A 24,705-nucleotide genomic window follows, 5' to 3' on the forward strand; every position below is an offset into this window, starting at 1 on the left:
TTATGTCCAGTAATTCCACAGATTATGTTTACCAATACAAAAATTCTCTCTTTTACATGAACATATTTGTATTTTCTTTTTACTGGTCCTTTCAGAATGGCTTGATTTTTTTCTTTAGTATCTAGCTTCATAATTCTGGTAACATCTACAGGATTAATCAGGATAAAACAAAAAGGTAGAAAGTAGCTACTCTTATCTAAGAAAAAACGTATATGATGCATCAGCAAATATATGTATTTAATATAAGCAGTGGTACTGAACAGTGTAACAGCAGTGTATTTCTTCATGACAATGTTACATGGAGAGCAAGAGACCACTGATTTAACTAATCGTCAACTTCAGGCTCATCATAGCCTAAATGAGATGCAATGGGAAAGTGAGCCCAGTAAACTTTGGCCATTTCATCAGTCTTGTCATAGGCAGCCAGTCTACGCAATTCTTCCACCCATCCATAGAAATCAGAAGCTGACATGCTCCAGTTTGGCATAGCTCTCTTCTCCCGACTCTCAGCTATAACAGAAATCATATGACAGTAAATCAAATTCTATTCACTCTTATACTCTGCACTGCAGCCTCCATACTGGAAGAGATTTACAGTAGCAGCCTATTACAATATGGTAGCATGGGCTAAACATAATAAAGCAAAACTTGTTGAAATCACAAAACTAACAAAAGTAATGATGCCTACTCATGGGAATTTTGATTTAAACACTCTCCTTACTGGGCCAAGGAAGTCGTCTAGCACACCATGTCTTAAGAGTTTGAGGATAAGATCATGGCTGTGTTATTACTATCCTCAGTAACCCTATCAGTCTACAGTATGTCCCATGGTTAAGCCTGTATCTTTATATCTATACCTTCCTATATTGACTCAGTATCAGCTGTGTGGACTGACCCTCACATAACAGATTAGAATAATGCTTGCTCGAGTCTGTGTGTTGGAGGAGTAAAATACAGTAGGGACATATCAGAAGCTGGTTCAACCTGGGAGCAGACAGTGGACCCCTTGGATAGCACTGGATGGATTGAATGGAGGCTTGAAAGAAACACTTTTGCTGGATAATATTTAAAGTTTATGTACTTAACACATTTGCAGCAGGAACTGAGTGCATTGTTCCGGAAGGCTGAGAGATATTATATATTATAAACTTGTTTGCAGCATACAAATAGAAAGGCAGCTGTTGGTGCAGTTGCAATACTTTTTTTTTTTTCACGGTGAAAATTTCAGTTTATTGATGAAAAAAACAAGCACGGTACAAGACAGAAAAGCAGGTGGTATTTGTTACAATGCATAATATAGTAAAGAAGTTACATGGACTTAGTCAGGAAATATAATTGCAGTTTAAACTGGATTACAGAACAGGAATAACAGTCATTAGTTCAATAGCGTCAAAATGGCCTTCCAGCCAGGGAAGGGGAGCAGTTGCAATACTTATAAAAGTTCAATGGACTGCAGATTATATTGTTTGCATTGTTTGAATTTGTTTTATGATTGATAAATAAAATGTTATTAACTTTTACCCCAAAAAACCTGTCTGGTAACGGACTGTAGAACAAAATATATTTATAATCTTCCTATATTGTGATAGCCTCTTAGTAGCTAAAGCGGATTGAACTGTTATAAAACACCTAGTAGATATTTTTATGTATGTGTCCCATCCAAGAGAGTTCCAGAGACACAACAGCAAGGGAGTGGAAAATCTAAAAAAAAATGGGATGAAATTTCTTCTTAGTTATCACCAGAACAGGTAACCCCCACTGGAAAACTTCCCCTCTATTATTGTTCTGCTGACAACTGTATAACTTTGGATTTTCCTTCAATCTGTCTTGAAGGGTCTATTGCCGCCCTCTTCTCTGTCAAACATCGTTTTTTTGCATTTATTATCAATAATTGAGCAATCTCAGCAATATAATATGAAACTAAATATCAGAATATCTTTGGGTATATCAGCTTAGAAAGTATCACTGCAAAAATTAAACTCCTTTTGAAAGGGAACCCGTTCATCCAGATTGAAAGTTCAGCAGTGTATTCCCTCCCTTCTACATGCTCCTGTAATTCCTGGCAAGCCTGTTGACAGCGTCATCATGTGAATATCGCTTCCTGGCATACTCTGAGTTTTTCCTTCCTGCAGTGTTCCAGGACTGGAGTAGCAGCTGATACTTTACTTATTGCCTAGATTTTCTATTTAACCACTTAAACTATACCTATACCCAAAGCATTTTTTGGATAGAATTAGGAAGGATTGAAACCCGCATTGGGTTTAACTGCTATTCAGGGTGCCATTGGAGAGATTTCCCCTCACATTCTGTTCTGGAGGACAACATGTTACCAGGGAGGGGATTGCGGGAAAAACATCAATAAAAAGCTGACAGAGGTTCTAGCATTATTTTACTTAGGTTATAAAGAGCATTTCTGCAGTGTGTGTGCTGTTGAAGAGATTTGTTGACTTCCTGCCTGGTAAAAAAAAGTGTGTACCCAGGACAGTGATGGAAAATTGCTTTATAACAGACCCTCTGATAGCAGTAAAACCTGACAGGAGTCCTGAACATTTCCTGCTCTGTACAAAAGAAAAAAATAGGATTTTTGATGAACCTGTAAATTCCATATCTTGGAGTACAGTACAGATTTAGGTGATTGGACACTGGCAAAGGCTTTGCTCTGAACTGCTCCCCAGTATACCTAACCTACCCCAACCAGTTTGTAAGGCTCCAGTATTTTAGTATGCAATAAAAATATCACAGAAGAAAGATTGGAGGATCCTGTGTACTGTACTCCAAGATATGGAATATGCAAGTACATCAATATTCCCAATATCCTAATTGTACAGTATAGGGTGCAGAAATTTATTTTTTTAACCATGGGAGGTTCCTAAGCGATAAAATGGGGAGTGGCAAACAAAACAACAACATTGGCAACAGGCCCCAAGAAAAAAGAAGAGGACGTGTCAACAGACCCGAACAGACAGTTGACAGCAGAAGTACCTTGATGCTGAAGGAATCATCAGCAGAAGCTCAAATAGCCAACCATAACAGAAAAAAAGGTGGTGGCCATGCGATAAGTGAGAAGGACAGAAACCCTAGAAAAGAAGGCCTAAAAAAAACCCCCCACCCAACCGGGTAGAAGAGAAAGGAGGAGCCCAATAGAGGAACTGCCTGGTCAGTACCGGAATAGGGGTCAGTTAGCAAGGGAATATGTAGTAGGCAGCCATAAATGACAGCTCTGAACCCAACCATTAGGTGGATTGTAAATGTTTGACAGCAGCAGGACATGGGGAGGGAGAGTGATAGGTAAGGTAAGGAGGCAAGGAAGACTGGCTTCCAGAATACTTTGTTTCCATGTGGCAACGGAAAAGTAGTAAGAAATCCACAGGAAGAAAACAGGCATAGGCAAAGCAAAATTAAGGCTGATAGGGCAACAGAGAGAAGATGGTACAATTCTTACATTGTACTTACACTCCCTTTTAGGCAAGAACACCCAAGGAAGGCCCCACAGAGGCACAGAAAAGTTTCATCGAGTGACAAAGAGCAACTTCTGAAAAAGAGGGTGCACAGTAAGTGCAAAAGGCAAGATGTTAGAGGATATAAGGCCTGCAGAATACCAAGAGCCGGGTTTTTTGTGATTCCAAACAACTTGGATGATAAGGAATGGAAACCATTTCTAGAATAGGATCTCTATAGATTGCAGAATAAGGGGGTAGCGATATGCATGCTCCCAGGGAAGAGGATGTTATTAGATGTGTTAATGCACAATGTTTTTTTTTTTTCAGGAAAATAACTGAACTAATCATGTAAAATATTAATTAAACATTTAAGGAAATTCATTTAAAGGAGAAGTAGGGTCAAAGCTTTTAGTGGCCCTTTTTCTCCTGTGGGTCACAGGAGTGCACTTAGTTCTGTATGCGGAGCATTCTGCATATCCTCTTATGGCTTTGTGTATGAAGCCTTAGAATGAAGGAATAATGTATATCTATAGGATGGCGAGACACAACATCAGTGACTTTTAAGGTTGCCCTTCTAAAATGTTAGGACCAAAAGTATTAGCAAAGTTTTTTTTTCGTGACAGAATAAAAAAAGTAATAATTTTGTTCAGCGCTATTGCAGAGCACCTTAAGGAGTGCAATGCTCCATCTTGTGGAGAGAGGGTGTAATTGCATGTCACTAAAAGGGCAGAATGTAAATTATGTTTTAGACAGTAATATAGTTTTACTGTCCAAGGAAGAGGTCACGATTCAGCCATTTCATGTAATAAAATAGAAGCACTGTAAGATCTCAGTCACTTCTGCTGTCATATAAATCTTACCATAGAAAATAACATAAGAATAAGCTGTAAACTAAACTTGTGACTGTCAGAGCATGCTTTTATCCTGGAAAAGCCTTTTAAAGAGAATATTTTTAGGAGGGGAATACTTAATATTCTCTTCTTAAATTATTAAACATTTCATCCTAAGTATTCTAATTACCATTCACAGGCTTGACACTGCTGAATTATTTATGATTTTTTTCTACCAAGTACCAATAGGACTGAAATATTGATAGGAATGTTCACTTTTTGGCATCAATACCTGTTGATCAAGCAAGCAAATCAGGGGTTCTGATTTCACGTACTACGATCATGATCAGGGTCAGTGATTCAAAGTACTGAAGCCAAGCTATAAGCAAGGAGGTCAGTAATGACAGCATGCTGGTGTGCCATGTAGTCAGGCAGGATGGACGTAGTGCTGAGGTGCCGATCTTGGTCCATAGTACTGTTGCCCATTCATTTTGTTAAATGAACCCAATTGAAATATCAAAGACATTTCATTAAGTTTAATTGTGAGCTGCGTGGTGCGAAGTGTAGGATTGCCTCACACTGTGCTGAAATGGGAAAAAGTACTGTACGCAGGAGTTCTTTTTAGCGCACACCACCTCAACACAATGGCGTGAACCAAGCACACCAGAGACCAGACATGTTGTCTTGCCATGCAGTGGGGCTGAGCTGGAATAGCTGCCCAACATAGTATCTCACAAAAGTGAGTACACCCCTCATATTTTATTATGTTTTCATGTGACAACACTGAAGAAATTACACTTAGCTACAGTGTAAAATAGTGAGTGTACAACTTGTATAACAGTGTAAAAACAGTGTCCCCTCAAAATAACTTAACACACAGCCATTAATGTCTAAACCACTGGCAAAAAAAGTGAGTACATTCCTAAGTGAAAATATCCGAATTGGGCCCAAAGTGTCAATATTTTGTGTGGCCACCATTATTTTCCAGCACTGCCTTAACCCTCTTAGGCATGGAGTTCACCAGAGCTTCACAGGTTGTCATGGGAGTCCTCTTCCAATCCTCCATGATGACATCACAGAGTTGGTGGATGTTAGAGATCTTGCACTCCTCCATCTTCCATTTGAGGATGCCCCACAGATGCCCAATAGGGTTTAGGTCTGGAGACATGATTGGCCAGTCCATCATCTTTACCCTCAGCTTGTTTAGCAAGACAGTGGTCATCTTAAAGGTGTGTTTGAGGTCATAATCATGTTGGAATACTGCCCTGTGGCCCAGTTTCCGAAGGGAGGGGATCATGCTCTGCTTCAGTATATCACAGTACATGTTGGCATTCATGGTTCCCTCAACGAACTGTAGCTCCCCAGTGCCTGCAGCACTCATTCAGCCCCAGACCATGACACTCCTACCACCATTGCTTGACTGTAGGCAAGAAACACTTGTCTTTGTACTCCTCACCTGGTTGCCTCCACACATGCTTGACACCATCTCAACCAATTATGTTTATCTTGGTCTCATCAGACCACAGGGCATGGTTCCAGTAATCCCTGTCCATGTCTGCTTGTCTTCAGCAAACTGTTTTCAGGCTTTATATCTTTAGAATAGGCTTCCTTCTGGGACGACAGCCACGCAGACCAATTTGATGCAGTGTGCAGCGTATGGTCTGAGCACTGACAGGCTGGCCCCCCACCCCTTCAAACTTTGCAGAGATGCTGGCAGCACTCATGCATCTATTTCCCAAAGACAACCTCTGGATATGACGCTCAACTTCTTTGGTTGACCATGGCGAGACCTGTTCTTAGTGGAACCTGTCCTGTTAAACCTCTGTATGGTCTTGGCCACCATGCTGCAGCTCAGTTCCATGGTCTTGGCAATCATCTAATAGCCTAGACCATCTTTATGTAGAGTAACGTTTTTTTTTTCAGATCTTCAGAGAATTCTTTGCCCTGATGTGCCATGTTGAACTTCCAGTTACCGGTATGAGAGAGTGAGAGCAATAACACCAAATTTAACACACCTTCTCCCCATTTACACCTGAAACCTTGTAACACTAAATGAGTCACATGACACCGGGGAGGAAAAATGGCTAATTTGGCCAAATTTGGACATTTTCACTTAAGGGTGTACTCACTTTTGTTGCCAGCAGTTTAGACATTAATGGCTGTGTGTTGAATTATTTTGAGGGGACAGCAAATTTACACTGTTATACATCTGTACACTCACTACTTTACATTGTAGCAAAGTGTCATTTCTTCACTGTTGGGAAAGGTTAACATAAATTAATTAATTTTTCCCCAGTTTTAAGTTTTATTTGCTTTGCAGATTGTGATGTATGATAAAATTTAGATCACTGAAAAGCCAATTTAAAAATCTTTTACACCTTTTTCAATAAACATGCATATTGGGTGAAAAAGAGGATTTTACAAATAAAGCTCTATAAGCAGCTCCTTATAAGACTAGGTTCACACTGTACCTGTGGAAAAATGCAAGGAAAAGGTCCCTGCACCTTTTATAAAACCGCAGCCGCAGGGAATCTGCATAGTTCTGTGTTTCCCAGCATGGCCAAATGCTCTGTGATTTACAATGCGTTGGAATGCCATTAAGAATTAATAGTACCTCCATTTTTGATGCAGGTGTGGGAAAGCATGAGATTTACACACTGTTCTGCACCCTCAACAATGTGAACCTAGCCTGAAACAATAAGATCATAGAATAAATAACACTAAAGATACGGGCAGCACAGTGGCTTAGCACATCCGCCTATCAGCACTAAGGTCATTGGTTCAATTCCCTGCCACGGCACTACCTGCCTGGAGTTTGCATATGCTCCCTATGTCTGTGTGGGTTTCTGCCCACCAAAGACATGGTGGCAGGTTAATTGGCCCTAGTATGTGTTTGTGTGAATTGGGGACCTTAGAATGTAAGCACCTTGAGGGCAGGAACTGACGTGAATGTAAAGCACTGTATAAATTGACAGCGTTATATAATTACCTGTAATGAAAAAATACCTGTACTTTATTTCATTAGTTTAAGGCTGGCCTCATTACAAAAATCTGTGATGTTTTGACTGCTGTTATTTAAGTGAAAAGATTTAAACTTTTTTTTTAACTCTTTGCAACCAGGACAATAAACTAGGTGAAAAGAAGGCACAGGCAGCAATAAAAACTAAACAAGATATATAATAGAACATTTTAATTTGGCGCAGTGGTTTATTGTCCTAGACATACCTGCAGTTTGACTTTACGCTTTATTAAAGCGGTAGTAAACCCAGTTTCAAAAAACACTTACATTCCCGGCATGCCGGAAATGCTAACTTTCACATTGGTTGTGCTCTCAACCAAACTTTCAAACCATCCAATGGCTGGTTTCCTAACTGATCACATGTGCAGCATTATGGCAGTTGAAGAATCATTAGAGGCCAAGATGGCAGCTTCCTTGATGGAAAACGATAGAGGGGTTTACTTCCACTTTAAAGCCTACGTTTAAATTAGTGCTATGCTAGTGATGTAAACAATAATAAAAAGTAATCATAAATATACAGTAAAAAATAAAGTTAAGCAGTTAGTTAACTGTGAGATCGCTAAGCTCCCCCCAACACATTTCATCATAATGTCAACATGAGGAGCATCTCCCTGTATAACCTATGTAATGAGGGTCAGTTATTAGAGGTGAGCAAATTATACTTTAGGGTTTGGTGGAGGTGGATCATCCTTAAGTTTATAATGTCATGGAATCCACAAAAAAAATACTTTTATTTGTAAAGTGAGACTTTGATGACTGATCACATTTTTTTTGCACATTTGAGTGTTTATATGTGTATATATGTATTATATGTGTATATTTTCACACATTGGTGCATGTTGGCTCTAAATATTTGTTATAGGATTGATGTTTTACTTCATTTTTTACTGAAGATTTAGGATTACTTTTTATTATTACCATTTACATCACTAGCGCAGCACTTATTCACACTTATTTTAAGGTGTACAACACACTGTGCTTGCAGCTACAGTTGGGGCTGTTGTGTGGAATTACTTTTCCCATATGAAACCTAACTTTAGTTTTTTTTTTTTTCTTGTTTATTTTTTAATTAGCACAAGGGACAGCACTTTTATTCAATCTGAAGTTTTCCTTGTGCTGCTGGTTTCTCTCTTTGAAATCCAAAGTTCTCTGCTCCCCTACAATAAGCTTTCCGTGTTGCAGGTGTTGATATGGTTGGCTGGACCTGTTACAGCTACTTGTCAAGGATACCAGCTATGCCCACCCTTCCATGAATGGAGGAGTGGGGTAGATGAATGAAAGGTCTACCTCATTCATTCACAAAGAGATTTTTATTGATGGAAGCTATAGTACAGGCCCTATGAATTGAGAAGGGGGACAGGCATAGTAAGCACTCTTTAAGAGTACCTGTGACACATCCAGTCGAATATCTTAACCTCCACAGCCCCGGATGAATACGGCTTAACATAGGTTTTAAGCCTTGCATCTAGATTTGCAAAACCCATGTTTAATACATCTAAACCAGACCACTGATTACTGTTTAACAATATGAAGCACTTTTCATAACATTTTTTCCTGAGAAATCATAACTGCTCCAAAGCACTTACCATTGTTTCTCATGACAGCACCGAAACCTGCACAGAAAAAAAAACAGAACACCAACGTGACTCAACTGTACTCTGAATCAAATGCTATTTTTATTAAAATACAATGAAAACAAAACATCATTCTAAAATTATGGCAATTATAGTCGCTAGAATATGTCAACAATAAACATGAAATAGAGATATTTAAAGTGCATGTGTGTTTTCTACTCCTACCTACCTTGTAATTTCCTACCTTCATTCTGGGTGATAAAAATCTAGAGCTGGTTTTACCAGTGCCAGCACACTTATGTTCCTTAGACTTGAATGAGATATACGTATAGCAGGGAGCAGCATCTTATTCAAGTCTATGGGACATTAGTGAGCAGGCACAGGTATCTAGGCCCTAGATCAGGGATCTCAAACAGGTGGCCCTCCAGCTGTTTCAAAACTACAAGTCCCATCATGCCTCTGCCTGTGGGAGTCATGCTTGCAACTGTCAGCCTTGCAATGCCTCATGGGACTCGTAGTTTTGCAACAGCTGGAGGGCCACCAGTTTGAGACCCCTGCACTAGATTTTTATTGGGCAGGCTGTCAACAAAGCAGGTCAAAACAGCCCTCAGACAAGGTAATTACAGACGTTTCAGATGGGGGATATCTATATATTGAGAGAGCTAGGGAGGGAGACAGTGGGAATTTTTCAGCAAATATTTATATGTACTTTAACAAGGTCAGCATTCAAATATCAATATACCAGAGCAAGCAACTAGAAACAGTTCCAGCCTTTAAAGAAACACTTGCTATCCACCTTTTTCTTTTTGTTTACAAACTGTTTTTATTATGGGTAAGGTCATAATACAAGATTTTGACAGTAGTAGTAGATGTACAAGTGAAAGATTCAATTAGGTAATACATCCTAACTAGGTAATGACATATCATCAGTGATGTAAGTAACTGAGTTAAAGTAAACAGCGTTACTAAACGCCGTTACTTTAGAGGCTAACGAGTAATCTAACTGATTACTCTTCCCCTCATGGTAACGCCATTCCCATTACTTGGGCGGCGTTACCGCAATTACATCGACCACCACTAGGGGAGCAACGGATCGTCACGCGCCACGATCTGGAGCGCTCCGCGGCCTCGGCCTTAGGAAAGGCCACGGCTTCAGCCTAGCTTCAGAGCGGCGGCCATCTTGGTGCACCCGTCAACCGTTTACAATTTGATTCTTCCTTCAACTAACGGAGCGATCACTTGTAAACAAACAGTTCCTCTCTCCCCTTTGTGTACAGATCTGTAAAGTGGAGGGGAGAAATCGGATGGCAGAAGCGCTGTGGGCTGGATCTGTAGTGCCCACAGCGCTGCTCTGTGACGATTGCAGTCACAGCCATCCCTCCATACCCTGCCAATACTCTGCTATTCCCTGCCAATACTCTGCAATACCCTGCCAATACTCTGCAGTACCCTGCCAATACTATGCAATACCCTGGCAATACTCTGCAATACCATGCAATACCATGCAAAAGATGTGTAGTGGGGTACAGAGGGGAAACAGATATATGTTTGTGGGGGGGGGGGGTGACAGATGTGTAGTGGGATACAGAGAGGAAACAGATATATGTTTGTGGGGGGGATGACAGACGTGTAATGGGGTACAGAGGGGGAACAGATATAACAGATATATGTGTGCGGGGGGGGACAGATGTGCAGGGGGGTACAGAGGGGAAATAGACGTGCAGAGAGGAACCCATCCCTTGCTTACAGTAATACTAGACCCACCCCTAAGAATATTTAAAAAAAAGTCACAGTTACTTTGCTGAGTAACTAATTACCTTTCCAATGTAGTGACTGAGTTACTAACGCAATTACTTTTTGGGAGAAGTAATTTGTAACTTAACTAATTCCTTTTTTTAAAGTAAGATGATCAACACTGCATATCATATGACAAAATATACACATTTGATTATAAAACTATATAGCAAATGTAGGGAAGGAACTGTAGGTGTGCTTAAGTAAAATAACAGTAGAGAATATTACACCAAAAGTGAAGTTTCCCATAGAGTCCATTTTTTTGGTATATATGCATGGTGTCATATAACGTATGGTGTATTCTTTCTGATAATATGATGTTTGCCATACGGTTGAGAACCTGAGGCCATGGTACATTGAATGAACGTCAATTGAAAGCGATGGTCCAGTGGATAGAGCTAAGTAGAGTATGGATTAGTCTAGAACTGGCTATAGGTATATCCTGTAAGGGGAAGAATAGAAGGCACATTTGGGGTGTTAATAGGATCTTTCTGCCTGAAATTCGATCAATCATGAGATTAGCATTGTGCCAAATGTTTTTTTAGATGAGGGCAGTCCCAAAATATGTGTAGTAGTGTCCCATGAGTGGGGCAGCCCCTGAAACAGAGTGGAGATGTTGATGGATAGAATGAGTTGAGTTTGGCGGGGGTAAGATACCACCTATAGAGCAGTTTGATGGCAGATTCCCTAATGGTGGTAGTTTTGGTGCATTTGTGCAAGTTTTCAAATATGGTATCCCATTGTTCGGGGGAAAATTAAACGTTTAAGTCTGATTCCCATTGAAGCATTAGGTGTGATTTTTCAGGCATATTGAACTCTTAAGATTTTCATCAATTTTGGAAATTAATCCTTTGTCACGTGGGGAGGAAATACAAATTAGTTTGAATTGTGAGAAGGGGGTATGTAGAGTGAGTGAGTAGTATTTTTGGTAGAAGTGTTTTATCTTCTTATAATTTTCATGTTCTGTCGGTGCTAGGTCATATTATGTTTGTAGTTCAGTGAAAGAGTAAAATGTATTGTTATGGGTAAGTGCTTTTAAGTTTGTTAGATTATGTAGTTACCATATTGTTAATGGGTTTTGGTTATTATCTAAGGAAGTGAAGTGAGGGACTCCTAGAAAGGATGCTAGGGGAGGGATGTCGGAGGACATGTTAAATTTGTTATTTTGTCTTTTCCACAGTTGTATGGTATGTGTTACAATTACATTTAGTGGTCTTATTTTCTGTGGTAAAATAGACATGGACCAGAATAGACCTTGTAGGTGGTATGGGAGGACTGATTGTTCTTCGAACAGGAGCCAGGGGATTTGGGAGGCTGGGGCAAACCATTGTGCTAGTTGGGTGAATCTGGCTGACAGATACTATATCCATAGGTTTGGGATGTTTAGACCTCCTTTTAGTTGGGGCCTAAACATTAAGGAGTAACTAAACCTTGTTTTTTTGTTTTGCCAAATTAATTTGTTGAATGCTCTTTGGAGAGAGTCTAATGTGTTTTTAGGCAATGTGAGTTTGTTTCTAATCGCACAGGCAAGGGGCTCTATAGCCAGGGCAAAGAGGAGCAGAGAAAGTGGGGAATCTTGCCTGGTGCCCTTGCTCAAAGGGAAAAAGTTAGAGTTGTTGCCGGGGAGTTTGATGCGTGTTTGTGGGTTATGGTAGAGGGCTTTGAAACCATGAAGGAATTCTCTGTTTATGCCGTATCTAGGGAGTAGTATGTCCAAGTATGACCAGCTGACGCTGTTGAAAGCTTTGTGGATATCAAGACTGAGTAGGAGTGTAGATTTAGAGTGTAGAATTGAATCTTGAATAATGTTTGTACTCAGTCTTATGTTATCCATTATTTGTCTGTTAGGGATGAATCCTGTTTGGTCTGGATTTATTAGAGGGGGAATAACTGCAGCTAGTCTGTCATATAGCATTCAGCCAAATATTTATAGATCGTTATCAATGACTGAAATTGGACGATAATTTTGAGTGGTGGAATGATCTTTATGTGGTTTGGGGAGAAGGGGCATATTTGCTAGGAGCATTTCTGATGGGAATTGGTTTCCTTGTAGGATATGATTGTATAATTTTGTAAGGTGAGGGGTTAATGTGGAGGCAAATTTTTTATAATAGGATGAGGAGTATCCATCAGGGCCTGGAGATGTGGAGGTTTTTAACAAGCTTATAATTCTATTAATTTCTATGTCTGTGCAGGGAGCGTTGAGCCTGGAACGGCCTCCGGAGCACCCCGGGCAGGCGGGTGGATGACAGGAGGGGATGGATGGGGGTCCCTTACCTCCCAAAACCGCAATAGCACAGTCTATGGGGGAGGCCCCAGATGGTAAAGATGGTGGTGGCCGCAGGAGTCCAGAGGCCACGATATAAGGGTGTCCAGGGACGAACTTAACACAAAATACCGGCATGGGACTCCGCAGTGTGCCAAGCTGACGTGGATGGCAGGTTTATTTGAACTTTGTAGGTGGTTAAATGCACAGATGGTGATGGATTAATCCTAGGGTATCTGGAGCTCTCTGCAAGAATGTCCGTCACTGTGCACGTCAGGCCACGCCCAGGGCTATCCACCTTTTTCTTATGCTGGTGTCAAAGAGCATTATATATGTAGAGATCTGCTGACATCTACAGTCAGTATTTGTAAATAGCTGTATCCTTGTCTCTGAATTATCAGGTTGAAAACCCCAAAAGGAGGAAGTGAAGAGAGAGAGAGGAAGTGTAAGACACATGTCCCATTCATGGAAGAGCTGTTACTAAATCCATACCATAAGCAGAGATTCTTAGGCAAGCGCTGCTGTGTCTAATAGTTTAGTATTGTTGTCCATAGCGTCTTGGTACATAAAGTATACACTATATTACCAAAAGTATTGGGATGCCTGCCGTTACACACACATGAACTTTAATGGCATCCCAGTTTTAGTCCATAGGGTTCAATATTGGTCCATAAAGAAATAGGGGTGAGTTTGGGGTGGAGGGACTTGACTGGCCTGGACAGAGTCCTGACCTCAACATGATAGAACACCTTTGGGATGAATTAGAATGAAGACTGCAAGCTGCAAGACTGCTCATCCACATCAGAGCATGACCTCACAAATTCACTTCTGGAAGAATCGTCAAACATTCCCATAGATACTCCTAAACCTTGTGGATAGTCTTTCCAGAAGAGTTGAAGCTGTTATAGCCGCAAAGGGTAGGCCAACTCAATATTGAACCCTACGGATTAAGACAAGGCCTGCCATTAAAGTTGATGTTCGTTTAAGGTGTCCCAATATTTTTGGTAATGTAGTGTATATACTGTATATACTGTATTTATCTAAAGATTGGTGACAGATGTATATCTGTCCCCTTGTTATCATCTTACATGCACCATACCAGATAACTAAAAGCTGGCAACAGATGGATCGAAATTCTGCCATTTCAGCAGGGATCGGCAGAATTTCAATACATTTATGGCCATTCTCCTTTGTGAGAAGTCGATCTAATGATCAACTTCTCACCAACGGCTTGCTGGAAAAATTTTGTTTGATCAGTGCTGCAACACTGATCAGTGTATTCTAACAGCTGAGGAGTGCCCATTGTCAGAATACAATAACACAGCGGATTCCTCCATCTACCTCGCATATGTGGATTGAGGAATCCATTCCGTTTTTTTTCAATCAGCCTGCTGGCTGTTTTAAAAAACTGGCCCATGTATGCCCAGCTTTCGCTTTCGTCTGCGATACTGTGTGTGTGTGTGTAGTGGACACCTTGCTATATAGTTGTAGATGAACCTGTTTATTGTAGTACAATTTTTTATGCAGCACTTATTATTTTAGTTAACCCTGTTCCTTCTGGTCTGGGATTCTATAGATAGTTTTAGCTCAGTGCTCAATAGTCTGCAAAGGTTAGAGCTAGGTTAGGCATCCGACAGCCACTTCTTCTAATTAGAGGTCCAGTTGCATGACAGATTAAATGCTACTTGGAACTAATAGGGATGGCCGAACTGTTCGCCCGGCGGTCGGTTCGCGGCAAATTTGACGTGTTCGCAATTCGCCCGATCGGCGGACTATTGCCGCTGTTCGCTCGGCGGACATATGTGTTTACGGTGTGAAAGAACTTTGACCCATGATGACACATCCATCATGGGGTACAGGACAGCCAATTGAGACATTTCAGGACATGGACAATTGGACATTTCCCCTACCTTATAAATAGACCTGATCTGGCAGCCATTTTACATTCTGTCTTATGTCAGTTTAGGGACAGGACGCTGTGTGGAGCAGGGAGAGACTGTAGTGACACAAATCGCTAGCTGTTAGGTCCACAAAAGTCCTTTTAAGGACTGGTATAGGTGTAGTACAGTATATAGGGTTCAGTGCACTGCTGTGCTGGTGATTGCAGCAGCCTGTCTTTTGTCAGTGTAGGGACAGGACGCTGTGTGCAGCAGGGACAGTCAGTTTAATCACTAGCTAGCTATTACTATTAGGTCCACAAAGGTCCTTTTAAGGACTGGTATAGGTGTACAGTATATAGGGTTCTGGAGCACTGCTGTGCTGGTGATTGCTGAGTGCACTGCTGACTGATTCCGCAGCTGTCTTTTGTCAGTGTAGGGACAGGAGGCTGCGTGGAGCAGGGACAGTCAGTTTAATCACTAGCTATTACTATTAGGTCCACAGAGGTCCTTTTAAGGACCGGTATACAGTATGTGTACAGTATATAGGGTTGTACACCTATAATATACTTTCTTCCAAATATAGAAAGAATATTATACTTGACTGCTGCCAGATTCTGCAGCTGTCTTTTATCAGTGTAGGGACTGAGGGACAGTCTGAAAATCACTAGCTACTAGGTCCACAAAGGTCCTTGTAAGGACTGGTAAAGGTGTACAATATATAGGGTGCTGATGCAGCGCTGTGCTGCAGATAACTGCTGGTTTCTGTAGCAGTCTTTTATGAGGGTAGGGACTGAGGTACAGTCTGCAAATCACTAGCTACTAGGTCCTCAAAGGTCCTTTTAAGGACTGGTATATGTGTACAATATATAGGGTACTGGTGCAGGGCTGTGCTGCAGATTACTGCCCTATTCTGCAGCAGTCTTTTATCAGTGTGGAGACTGAGGGACAGTCTGCAAATCACTAGCTGCTAGGTCCACAAAGAACCTTGTAAGGACTGGTATAGGTGTACAATATATAGGGTGCTGGTGCAGGGCTGTGCTGCAGATTACTGCCCTATTCTGCAGCAGTCTTTTATCAGTGTGGAGACTGAGGGACAGTCTGCAAATCACTAGCTACTAGGTCCACAAAGGTCCTTTTAAGGACTGGTATAGGTGTACTATTTGGTGTGCAGTATATAGGGGTGTAATACGTGTATAAAATACTTGCACAGTAGAAAGCATTGTATAGTGCATTTCCACTGTGCAGCATTGTGACTGCTGAGCGGTTCTGCAGCGATACTACAAAGAGTGACAAACGCTATAAAAAAAAAGTATTATAACTTTTGTGATAGACCAGTAGCCCCCAAAAACGACAGATTGAAGTGGGGTGTTATATACCTTCTTCCACATACATACTGCACTTCTCTAGAGACTTTTGTCACAGGGTAATTTAAAAAATGACAGGCAGAGGAAGAGGCAGGCCCTTCCGCAGGGGTGGTAGGGGTAGGGCAGGAGCAACAGGCTTGAGCCAAAGTGGCAAATTGCAGAAGGTGCGTGCGATTACGTCAAAGGACGCACCAGACTTGGTTGAGTGGCTCACTCAGCCTTACTCTTCTGCACCCGCCGTTCAGTGCTCTCTATCACGGTGCTGGTGTCAGTGCTCTCTATCTCGGTGCTGGTGTCAGTGCTTTATATCACGGTGCTGGTGTCAGTGCACTCTATCACGGTGCTGGTGTCAGTGCTCTATATCACAGTGCTTGTGTCAGTGCTCTATATCATGAATGCTTGTAGTTGTCGATCCCAGATTCACTTCATACATGCGTTATGTCAGTGGCCATGTGGTGGGACTATGTGTGCACAGCTAGTAAGTATTTTGTGGCTGAAAATATGACCTGTAGGTTTTTAAAGTTCACCTACCATTGAAGTCAATGGGGCCCGCCGCAAACTTTGCGGTTCGCAAACTTTTGCCCCCGTTCGCGGTTTCGCGTTCTCGAAACATCCCGTCGGAAGTTCGTCCATCTCTAGGAACTAAGACCCAGAATTGATAGGCTGACTGAGTTCTAGTGCCACTTCACTGTTTCTACTGGTGAAAAGCTGTGTTCAAGGCTTGTTGGAACCATAGCTGGACGGTTTTCCCATCATCATTGATCTTGTCTTCAGGTCTCGGACACCAAGACAGATGCTGCATCACAATCATCGTCAGGGGCCCCTGAACATTCATCTGGAGATATTTATATTAATAACTATGGCTACCTGGTTATATGTGCACAATACCACCAGGACTCTTGCTGGGCCCTTTGCTGATAATACCTGTTGTTATATTGGGTGTATGTACTGTTATTAATCTCTTTTTATATAAGGCTTATATTATTTCTATACTGACGTGCATCTATGTACTTATGGTTAATGTTTTATGTTGGTTGCAGTAGTTCCTCTGCTTCCAATTACTTTGATTGGATTACTGGTTCATTTCCCAGGAAGGGAATCCAATTTGTGCATGGAGGCCCTGTCCAGACTGGAGGCACTGACAAATTTATCAAAACCCACTCTTCCACGTAGCAAAGGTTCTGGTTCTCTTATTTACAGGGCCGTATTTGCCACAAGGCCACCGAGGCCAGGCCTCGAGGCAGCAGTGGTGCAGGGGCGGCGCCCAGGGCCAGTACAAGGACCATTTACTGGAGGAAGGGGGGTAGAGGCCACTCTACAGGCCGCCTGTCCTGGGGCCACAGCCACTTTGATCTGTGGCTGCAGCACTCCACTCCCACCTCCTCCTGTTGTTTTCACACAGCGCTGGGAGCTGGGCCTGTATGTATGTTTGGTGGCGCTGTAACAAGCACCCGCCCCCCTAGACCGACTCACATGGTAGCAGATTGAATCAGTGTTCCGCCTATCACACAAGCTGGTCTAGGGGGCTGAACCTTGTTATGGCGCCACCGAACACACACACAGAACCAGCTGCGTGACACACAGCACTGCGGGAGATGTGTGATCCATCCAGGGCAGGCTATGGTGAGTCTGCATCCATAGGCAAAGTGAGGCACTGAGAGTATGCAAAAATGTTCAGAGGCTGTGATTATGATCACAGAGGCTGCAATTAAAGGGCACAGAGGCTGCGATTAAAGGGCACAGAGGCTGCGATTAAAGGGCACAGAGGCTGCGATTAAGGGGCACAAAGGCTGCGATTATGGTCACAGAGGCTGTGATTAAAGGGCACAAAGGCTGCGATTATGGTCACAGAGGCTGCGATAAAAGGGCACAGAGGCTGCGATAAAAGGGCACAGAGGCTGCGATTAACGTGCACAGAGGCTATGATTATGGTCACAGAGGCTGTGATTAAAGGGTACAGAAGCTGTGATTATGGTCACAGAGGCTGCGATTAAAGGGCACAAAGGCTGCCATTATGGTCACAGAGGCTGTGATTAAAGGGCACAAAGGCTGCGATTATGGTCACAGAGGCTGCGATTAAACTTTTAAATACTTTGTCCTAAAAAAATATTATCGATGAGTTTGCCAAAAGAAAAATTAGAACTAAAAAATTGTAGGGAGTTTCTTACTGCTATAATCTTTAAAGGGTATTTTCTGCATTACAGAGTATTTTCAGTCTGTACAATTAAAGCCAGTTATTTTCAGTGTTCTCGATAAAGTATGAAAATGGTGGTGTGTGGGGGGGGGGGGGGGGCGGCATTGAAGGGCCCGGCCTTGGGGTGGCAAAGGGAGTAAATCCAGGCCTGCTTATATACTTACAGGTTTAGTGCAATATAGTATGTGGGGAGGGCCACCGAGGCCAGGCCAATTTACAAACAGATTCAACTTGAGCTCAAACCTACAGTCCCTACCTTTTTTGTAAACCGGGGATTGTCTGTACCAGGAAAACAGGCCATTATTCCTTATGGCCATACCTCTTCTTGGCTTGGTGTATGTCTGAAATTTCCATGTAAAATGTGAGCACTGAAACCAATAAACTTTGTGGTCCCTGGCACCCCACAGACATGTCTGCACAGCTTGGCTATGTAAAATGTCTAATGCTTTGCAGTTTTAATGGTGGGCCTGTTAATTGATTTTCACTACTCCCCTATGAATCTGAATATACAGTGGCCCACTACAGCTGATGAGCCACAGATCATTCCAGGGGTTTTATGCAACTCCAATATTGCATACCAATGTTAAACATAGACAAAGCAACTGAAATGTTAAAATAGTTATGAAGTTGTATGCAACATGACACTCAGCAGCCAATTATGTAAAAATAGACAGTTGAATTAATATACCAAATGTATACTATTTGATCACTTATTCCATGTTTAGGGAATAAATATTGCATGAAAAGCCTTGTCGTTTGTATGTCACTAAAGGTGAGGTTTTGCAAAGATAAAATGTATGGCTATCAGTTGAAAAGTTCTGTGGGTTATAAATATAGAATGTGAAAGATGTTTGCCGATTGAAACATGCATAGTAGGATAAATATAAATAAATACCATTTGGATATTTCAAATTGTGAATCTAAGTAAAGAATTCAATACAACAGAGGGCAAGCATGGTAAAGAATGCATGTCATCTGACAGTACAATACCATGTCAGGAAAATATTTGTGTTATTACCTAGGTGTCTGGTGCAAGTGTGACATTTCTCCCGGGGAGGGAACTGTAGTAAAGTAAAAAAAAAACAAAAAAACACTTTGTGGTCATTAACTTTGTCTTAATTAAACAATTTCTTCCCCACTGGTACAACTGACAAAACAGACTATTGATGAGAAGCAGTCTGTCAACATAAAAATGCTGAGACACAAATCTCATCTCGAGGGAGCAACGTCCTCCTAAGACGATGACAGTTAACCTTCAGCCAAAGACACTGTATGCATTCTAAATCATGCAATGTCAGAAAAGACAGAATAAAAAGCTTTTCTTACATAATACATCTAGCAACAAAACGTGATATTTATATCACGTTTTATACACACATACACAGTGGGGAAAATAATTATTTGATCTTCTGCATATTTTGTACGTTTGCCCACTTACAAAGAAATGAAGGGTCTATAATTTTTATCATAGATGTCTTTTAAATGATAGAGACAGAACATCAACCAAAAATCCAGAAAAAAACACATAAAACAAATGCAATAAACTAAGTAGCAGTTCAGTGAGTAAAATAAGTATTTGATCTCCAAGCAAAACACGACTTGGTGGAGAAACCGTTATTGGCAAGACATTTTTTGTAGTGGGTTACTAGATTTGCACAGGGAGAAAAATGCTGCTATGGCCCTAAGAACACCATCCCTATAGTCAAGCACAGAGGTGGAAACATGTTGCTATGGTGGTGCTTCTCTTCTAAAGGTATAGACCAACTTTGCCACATTGAGAGGCCAATGGATGGGGCCACATTGTAAAATCTTGGATGAAAACCTTCTTCCCTCAGCCAGAACACTGAAGATGGGTCTTTCAGCTTGACAATAAAAACATACCACCAAGGCAACAAAGGAGTGGATCAAGAAGAAGCCCATTAAGGTCATGGAGTGGCCTATCCAGTCTCCATACTTTAAACCTATAGAACAGGGATATGCAATTAGCGGACCTCCAGCTGTTGCAGAACTACAAATCCCATAGGCATAGCAAGACTCTGACAGCCACAAGCATGACACCCAGGGGCAGAGGCATGATGGGACTTGTAGTTTTGCAACAGCTGGAGGTCTGCTAATTGCAGATCCCTGCTATAGAACATTTATGGGGGACGCTAAAACTTCAAGTTGCCAAGCGACAGCCAAGAAACCTTAAGGATTTTGAGATCTGTAAAGCAGAGTGGAATCCTTCCTGAGATGTGTGAAAACCTGGTCACCAAGTACAAGAAACATTATACCTTTGTGCTTGGCAACAAGGGTTTCTCCACCAAGTATGAAGTCATGTTTTGAATCAAATATGTATTTTACTCACTGAACTGCAACTCAATTTATAACATATGTATCATGTATGTTTTCTGGATTTTTGTTTGATACTTTGTCTCTATCTTTTAAAATACACCTGTGAATTTTTTTTTAGACCCTTCATTTCTTTTTGTAAGTGGGTAAACTTACAAAATCTGCAGGGGATCAAATAATTATTTTCCCCAGTGTGTGTGTGTGTGTGTGTATTTTACATATTATGGTATGCCAGTGATGGTTCCAGGATGGGCACTATATCTCCCTAGTATGGTCTTATTATGGGGCAGTACAGGGTAAACAAACTTGAAGAAGGAGTATATACAGTGCCTTGCAAAGGTATTCACCCCCCGTGGCTTTTTACCTATTTTGTTACATTACAGCCTTTAGTTCAGTGTTTTTTAAATCTGAATTATATGTGATGGATCAGAACACAATAGTCTAAGTTGGTGAAGTCAAATTAGAAAAATATATAGATAAAACGATTTTTCAGAAATAAAAAACTGATAATTGGCATGTGCATATGTATTCACCCCCTTTGTTATGAATCCCATAAAAAGCTCTGGTGCAACCAATTACCTTCAGAAGTCACATAATTAGTGAAATGATGTCCACCTGTGTGCAATCTACGTGTCACATGATCTGTCATTACATATACACACCTTTTTGAAAGGCCCCAGAGGCTGCAACACCTAAGCAACAGACACCACTAGCCAAACACTGCCATGAGGACCAAGGAACTCTCCAAACAAGTAAGGGACAATGTTGTTGAGAAGTACAAGTCAGGGTTAGGTTATAAAAAAAATCAAAATCTTTGATGATCCCCTAATAACACCATCAAATCTATCATAACCAAATGTAAAGAACATAGCACAACAGCAAACCTGCCAAGAGATGGCCGCACACCAAAACTCACGGACCAGACGAGGAGGGCATTAATCAGAGAGGTAGCACAGAAACCTAAGGTAACCCCGGGGGAGCTGCAGAGTTCCACAGCAGAGACTGGAGTATCTGCTCATAGGATGACAATAAGCCATATGCTCCATAGAGTTGGGCTTTATGGAGTGGCCAAAAGAAAGCCAATACTTTTAGCAAAAAAAACAAAATGGCAGGTTTTGAGTTTGCGAAAAGGCATGTGGGAGACTCCCAAAATGTATGGTGGATGGTGCTCTGGCCTGATGAGACTAAAATTGAACTTTTTGGCCATCAAAGAAAATGCTGTCTGGCGCAAAACCAACACATCACATCACCAAAAAGAATACCATCTTCTTTTTCAGCAGTCGGGACTGGGAAACTGATCAGAGTTGAGGGAAAGATGGATGGTGCTAAATACAGGTATATTCTTGAGCAAAACCTGTACCACACTGTGTGAGATTTGAGGCTAGGGTGGAGGTTCACCTTTCAGCAGGTCAGTGACCCCAAACACACTGCTAAAGCAAAACTTGAGTAGTTTAAGGGGAAACATGTAACTGTATTGGAACGACCTAGTCAAAGCCCAGACCTCAATCCAATAGAAAATCTGTGGTCAGACTTAATATTGCTGTTCACAAGCACTACACATCCAACTTGAAGGAGCTGGAGCAGTTTTGAAAGGAGAAATGGGCAAAAATCCCAGTGGTAAGATGTGGCACGCTTATAGAGACTTATCCAAAGTGACTTGGAGCTGTAATAGCCGCAAATGGCGGTTCTACAAAGTATTGACTTTAGGGGGGTGAATAAATATGCAGATTTACTTTTTCTGTTATTTTGTCCTATTTGTTGTTTGCTTCACAATAAAAAAAAAATCTTCAAAGTTGTGGGCATGTTCTGTAAATTAAATGATGCAAATCCTCAAACAATCCTTGTTTATTCAAGGTTGTGAGGCAACAAAACATGAAAAATACCAATGGGGGTGAAAACTTTTGCAAGGCACTGTATGTAGAAAACTCCTGGGAGTACGTGTGGAGGAGCCACTGTTTATTTTGTACCGCTGAAGTTAAGTGGATTATTGTGCTGAAGAGAAGCAACTTTTTGTTTGCGGCTGAAAGCATTGTTTGATTGCCTTTTGATAAAAAAAAAGGTAATTGAAAAATAAATAAATAAAAATGGTGTTTGTTATATGGCTGCACTGGTGATCCTTGAGCCACTAAACTTTACATTTGGTGCTCGGATACAGACACACAGTGCTACAGCTGGGAAAACATTAAATCGTGAAAACTAAAAAATGTAGGTGACAGTGTACCTTATGAATGTTGTGGTTTAAAACTACACAAGTTCTACACAATGAAAGAGGAATGGAAGAGCTGGTCAAGAAGCTCTGGCCCATATACAAGCACAGACCTGCCATGAGGCTCCAGCACAGCAGCAACAAGCTAACCAGACACAAACACAAATACATGAGGAGGCCATGGCACAGGCAGTCGCAGCCCAACAGTAACGTGTCTGTTTGTTAACAGCCCAGCTTAGTGCTTAAACACAGAGAGCTACCTTGCAGGAGACTGTGCTGTAGCAGTCTCGGGGAAATACAAAAATAGCTGTTGCCCTGTTTTTAGCTCATTGTTCACTACAAGGGAAGCCTATGCAACGTGTAACTATCCAAGGGGCATCCTTTTATGTTAAAGAAAGTTTTCACCACATGCCTTGATCGATATGTGGGGCAATTTGAGTGTGCTGTGCCAGTGATCCATCTCCTCTCAAGGCCTTGATAGACTCAGGCAACATGGTAACACTTGTGCATGCCAGACTAATTGGAAGAATGGTTTGACTGTAAAACCTTCTAGATTGTGTATATACAGTTAGGTTCATATATTTGGACACAAGCACAATTTTAGTTTTTCTCAGGTATTTACCAAAACATATTCAAGCTATAGTTATATAATGGATATGGGCTGAAAGTGCACACTCAGGTTTAATTTTAGGGTATGTACATCCAAATCGGTTGAAGGGTTTAGGAATTACAGCTCTTAGGAATAGCCATCCCCTTTTTTCAGGGGACCAAAAGTAATTGGACAATTGAATCATGGCTAGGTGTGGGCTACTCCTTCAGTATTTCTTCATCAATTAACCACTTGCCGCCCGCCCTATTACAAATTGACGGTGGCAAAGTGGTTTCATAATCCTAACCGGACGTCATATGACGTGATTAGGATTATGAGCCGCTGCGCGCCCCCGGGGGCGCGCATCGCGGCGATCGTTGTTGCGGGGTGTCAGTCTGACACCCGGCAACTACGATCTCGGTAAAGAGTCTCCGACGGAGACTCTTTACCATGTGATCAGCCGTGTCCAATCACAGCTGATCACAGTGTAAATGGGAAGAGCCGGTGATCGGCTTTCCCTCACTCGCGTCTGTCAGACGCGAGTAGAGGAGAGCCGATTGGCTGCTCCTCTGACAGGGGGGGTCTGTGCTGATCGATTATCAGCACAGCCCCCCGAGGATGCCCACACTGGACCACCAGGGACACCACTAGACCACCAGAGAAAAGGTAATAAAAATCCATAATCCTCCCTAGACCACCAGGGTGCCAGTCAGCACAATGGGTGCCAATCAGTGCCCATAATGGATGCCAATCAGTGGCCACAATGGGCATCACTGATTGGCATGCATTATTGTTTGGCACTGATTGGCATCCATTACTATAACACCGATGCCGCCTATGATTGCCCACCTGTGCCGCCTGAGTGCCCACCTGTGCCGCCTATGAGTGCCCACCTGTGCCGCCTATCTATGCCCACCTGTGCCGCCTATCCATGCCCACCTGTGCCGCCTATCCATGCCCACCTGTGCCGCCTATCCATGCCCATCCGTGCCGCCCATCCGTGCCAGCTATCAGTGCCAATTTGTGCCACCTATCAGTGTCCGTCCGTGTCGCCCATCCGTGTCGCCCATCCGTGTCGCCCATCAGTGCCGCCTGTCAGTGCCACTTCATTGGTGCCACATTGGTGCCCATCAGTGCCACCTTATCAGTGCCCATCAGTGTAGCCCCATCAGTGAAGGAGAAAACGTACTTATTTACAAAGTTTTGAAACTGAAATAA

At 41.9% G+C, this 24,705-nt stretch overlaps 1 protein-coding gene across 1 annotated transcript in view; it reads right to left on the bottom strand.

Annotated features, from left to right (window-relative positions):
• Positions 1-218: 218 nt before the first annotated feature.
• LOC143983204 (otospiralin-like) overlaps positions 219-24,705 on the bottom strand; it is a 65,585-nt gene continuing 41,098 nt past the window's right edge. Inside the window, exons 2-3 of the mRNA XM_077482635.1 lie at positions 8,876-8,902; positions 219-510 (exon numbers count right to left, since the gene is read on the bottom strand). Of these exons, the coding sequence (XP_077338761.1) occupies positions 326-510; positions 8,876-8,902 (212 nt within the window). The 3' untranslated portion in view covers positions 219-325. The remainder of the gene's footprint in view (positions 511-8,875; positions 8,903-24,705) is intronic.

This window comes from Lithobates pipiens, unplaced genomic scaffold, assembly GCF_037356315.1.
Source record: "Lithobates pipiens isolate NorthernLeopardFrog02 unplaced genomic scaffold, aLitPip1_a1.2 Scaffold_16, whole genome shotgun sequence".
NCBI lineage: Eukaryota > Metazoa > Chordata > Amphibia > Anura > Ranidae > Lithobates > Lithobates pipiens.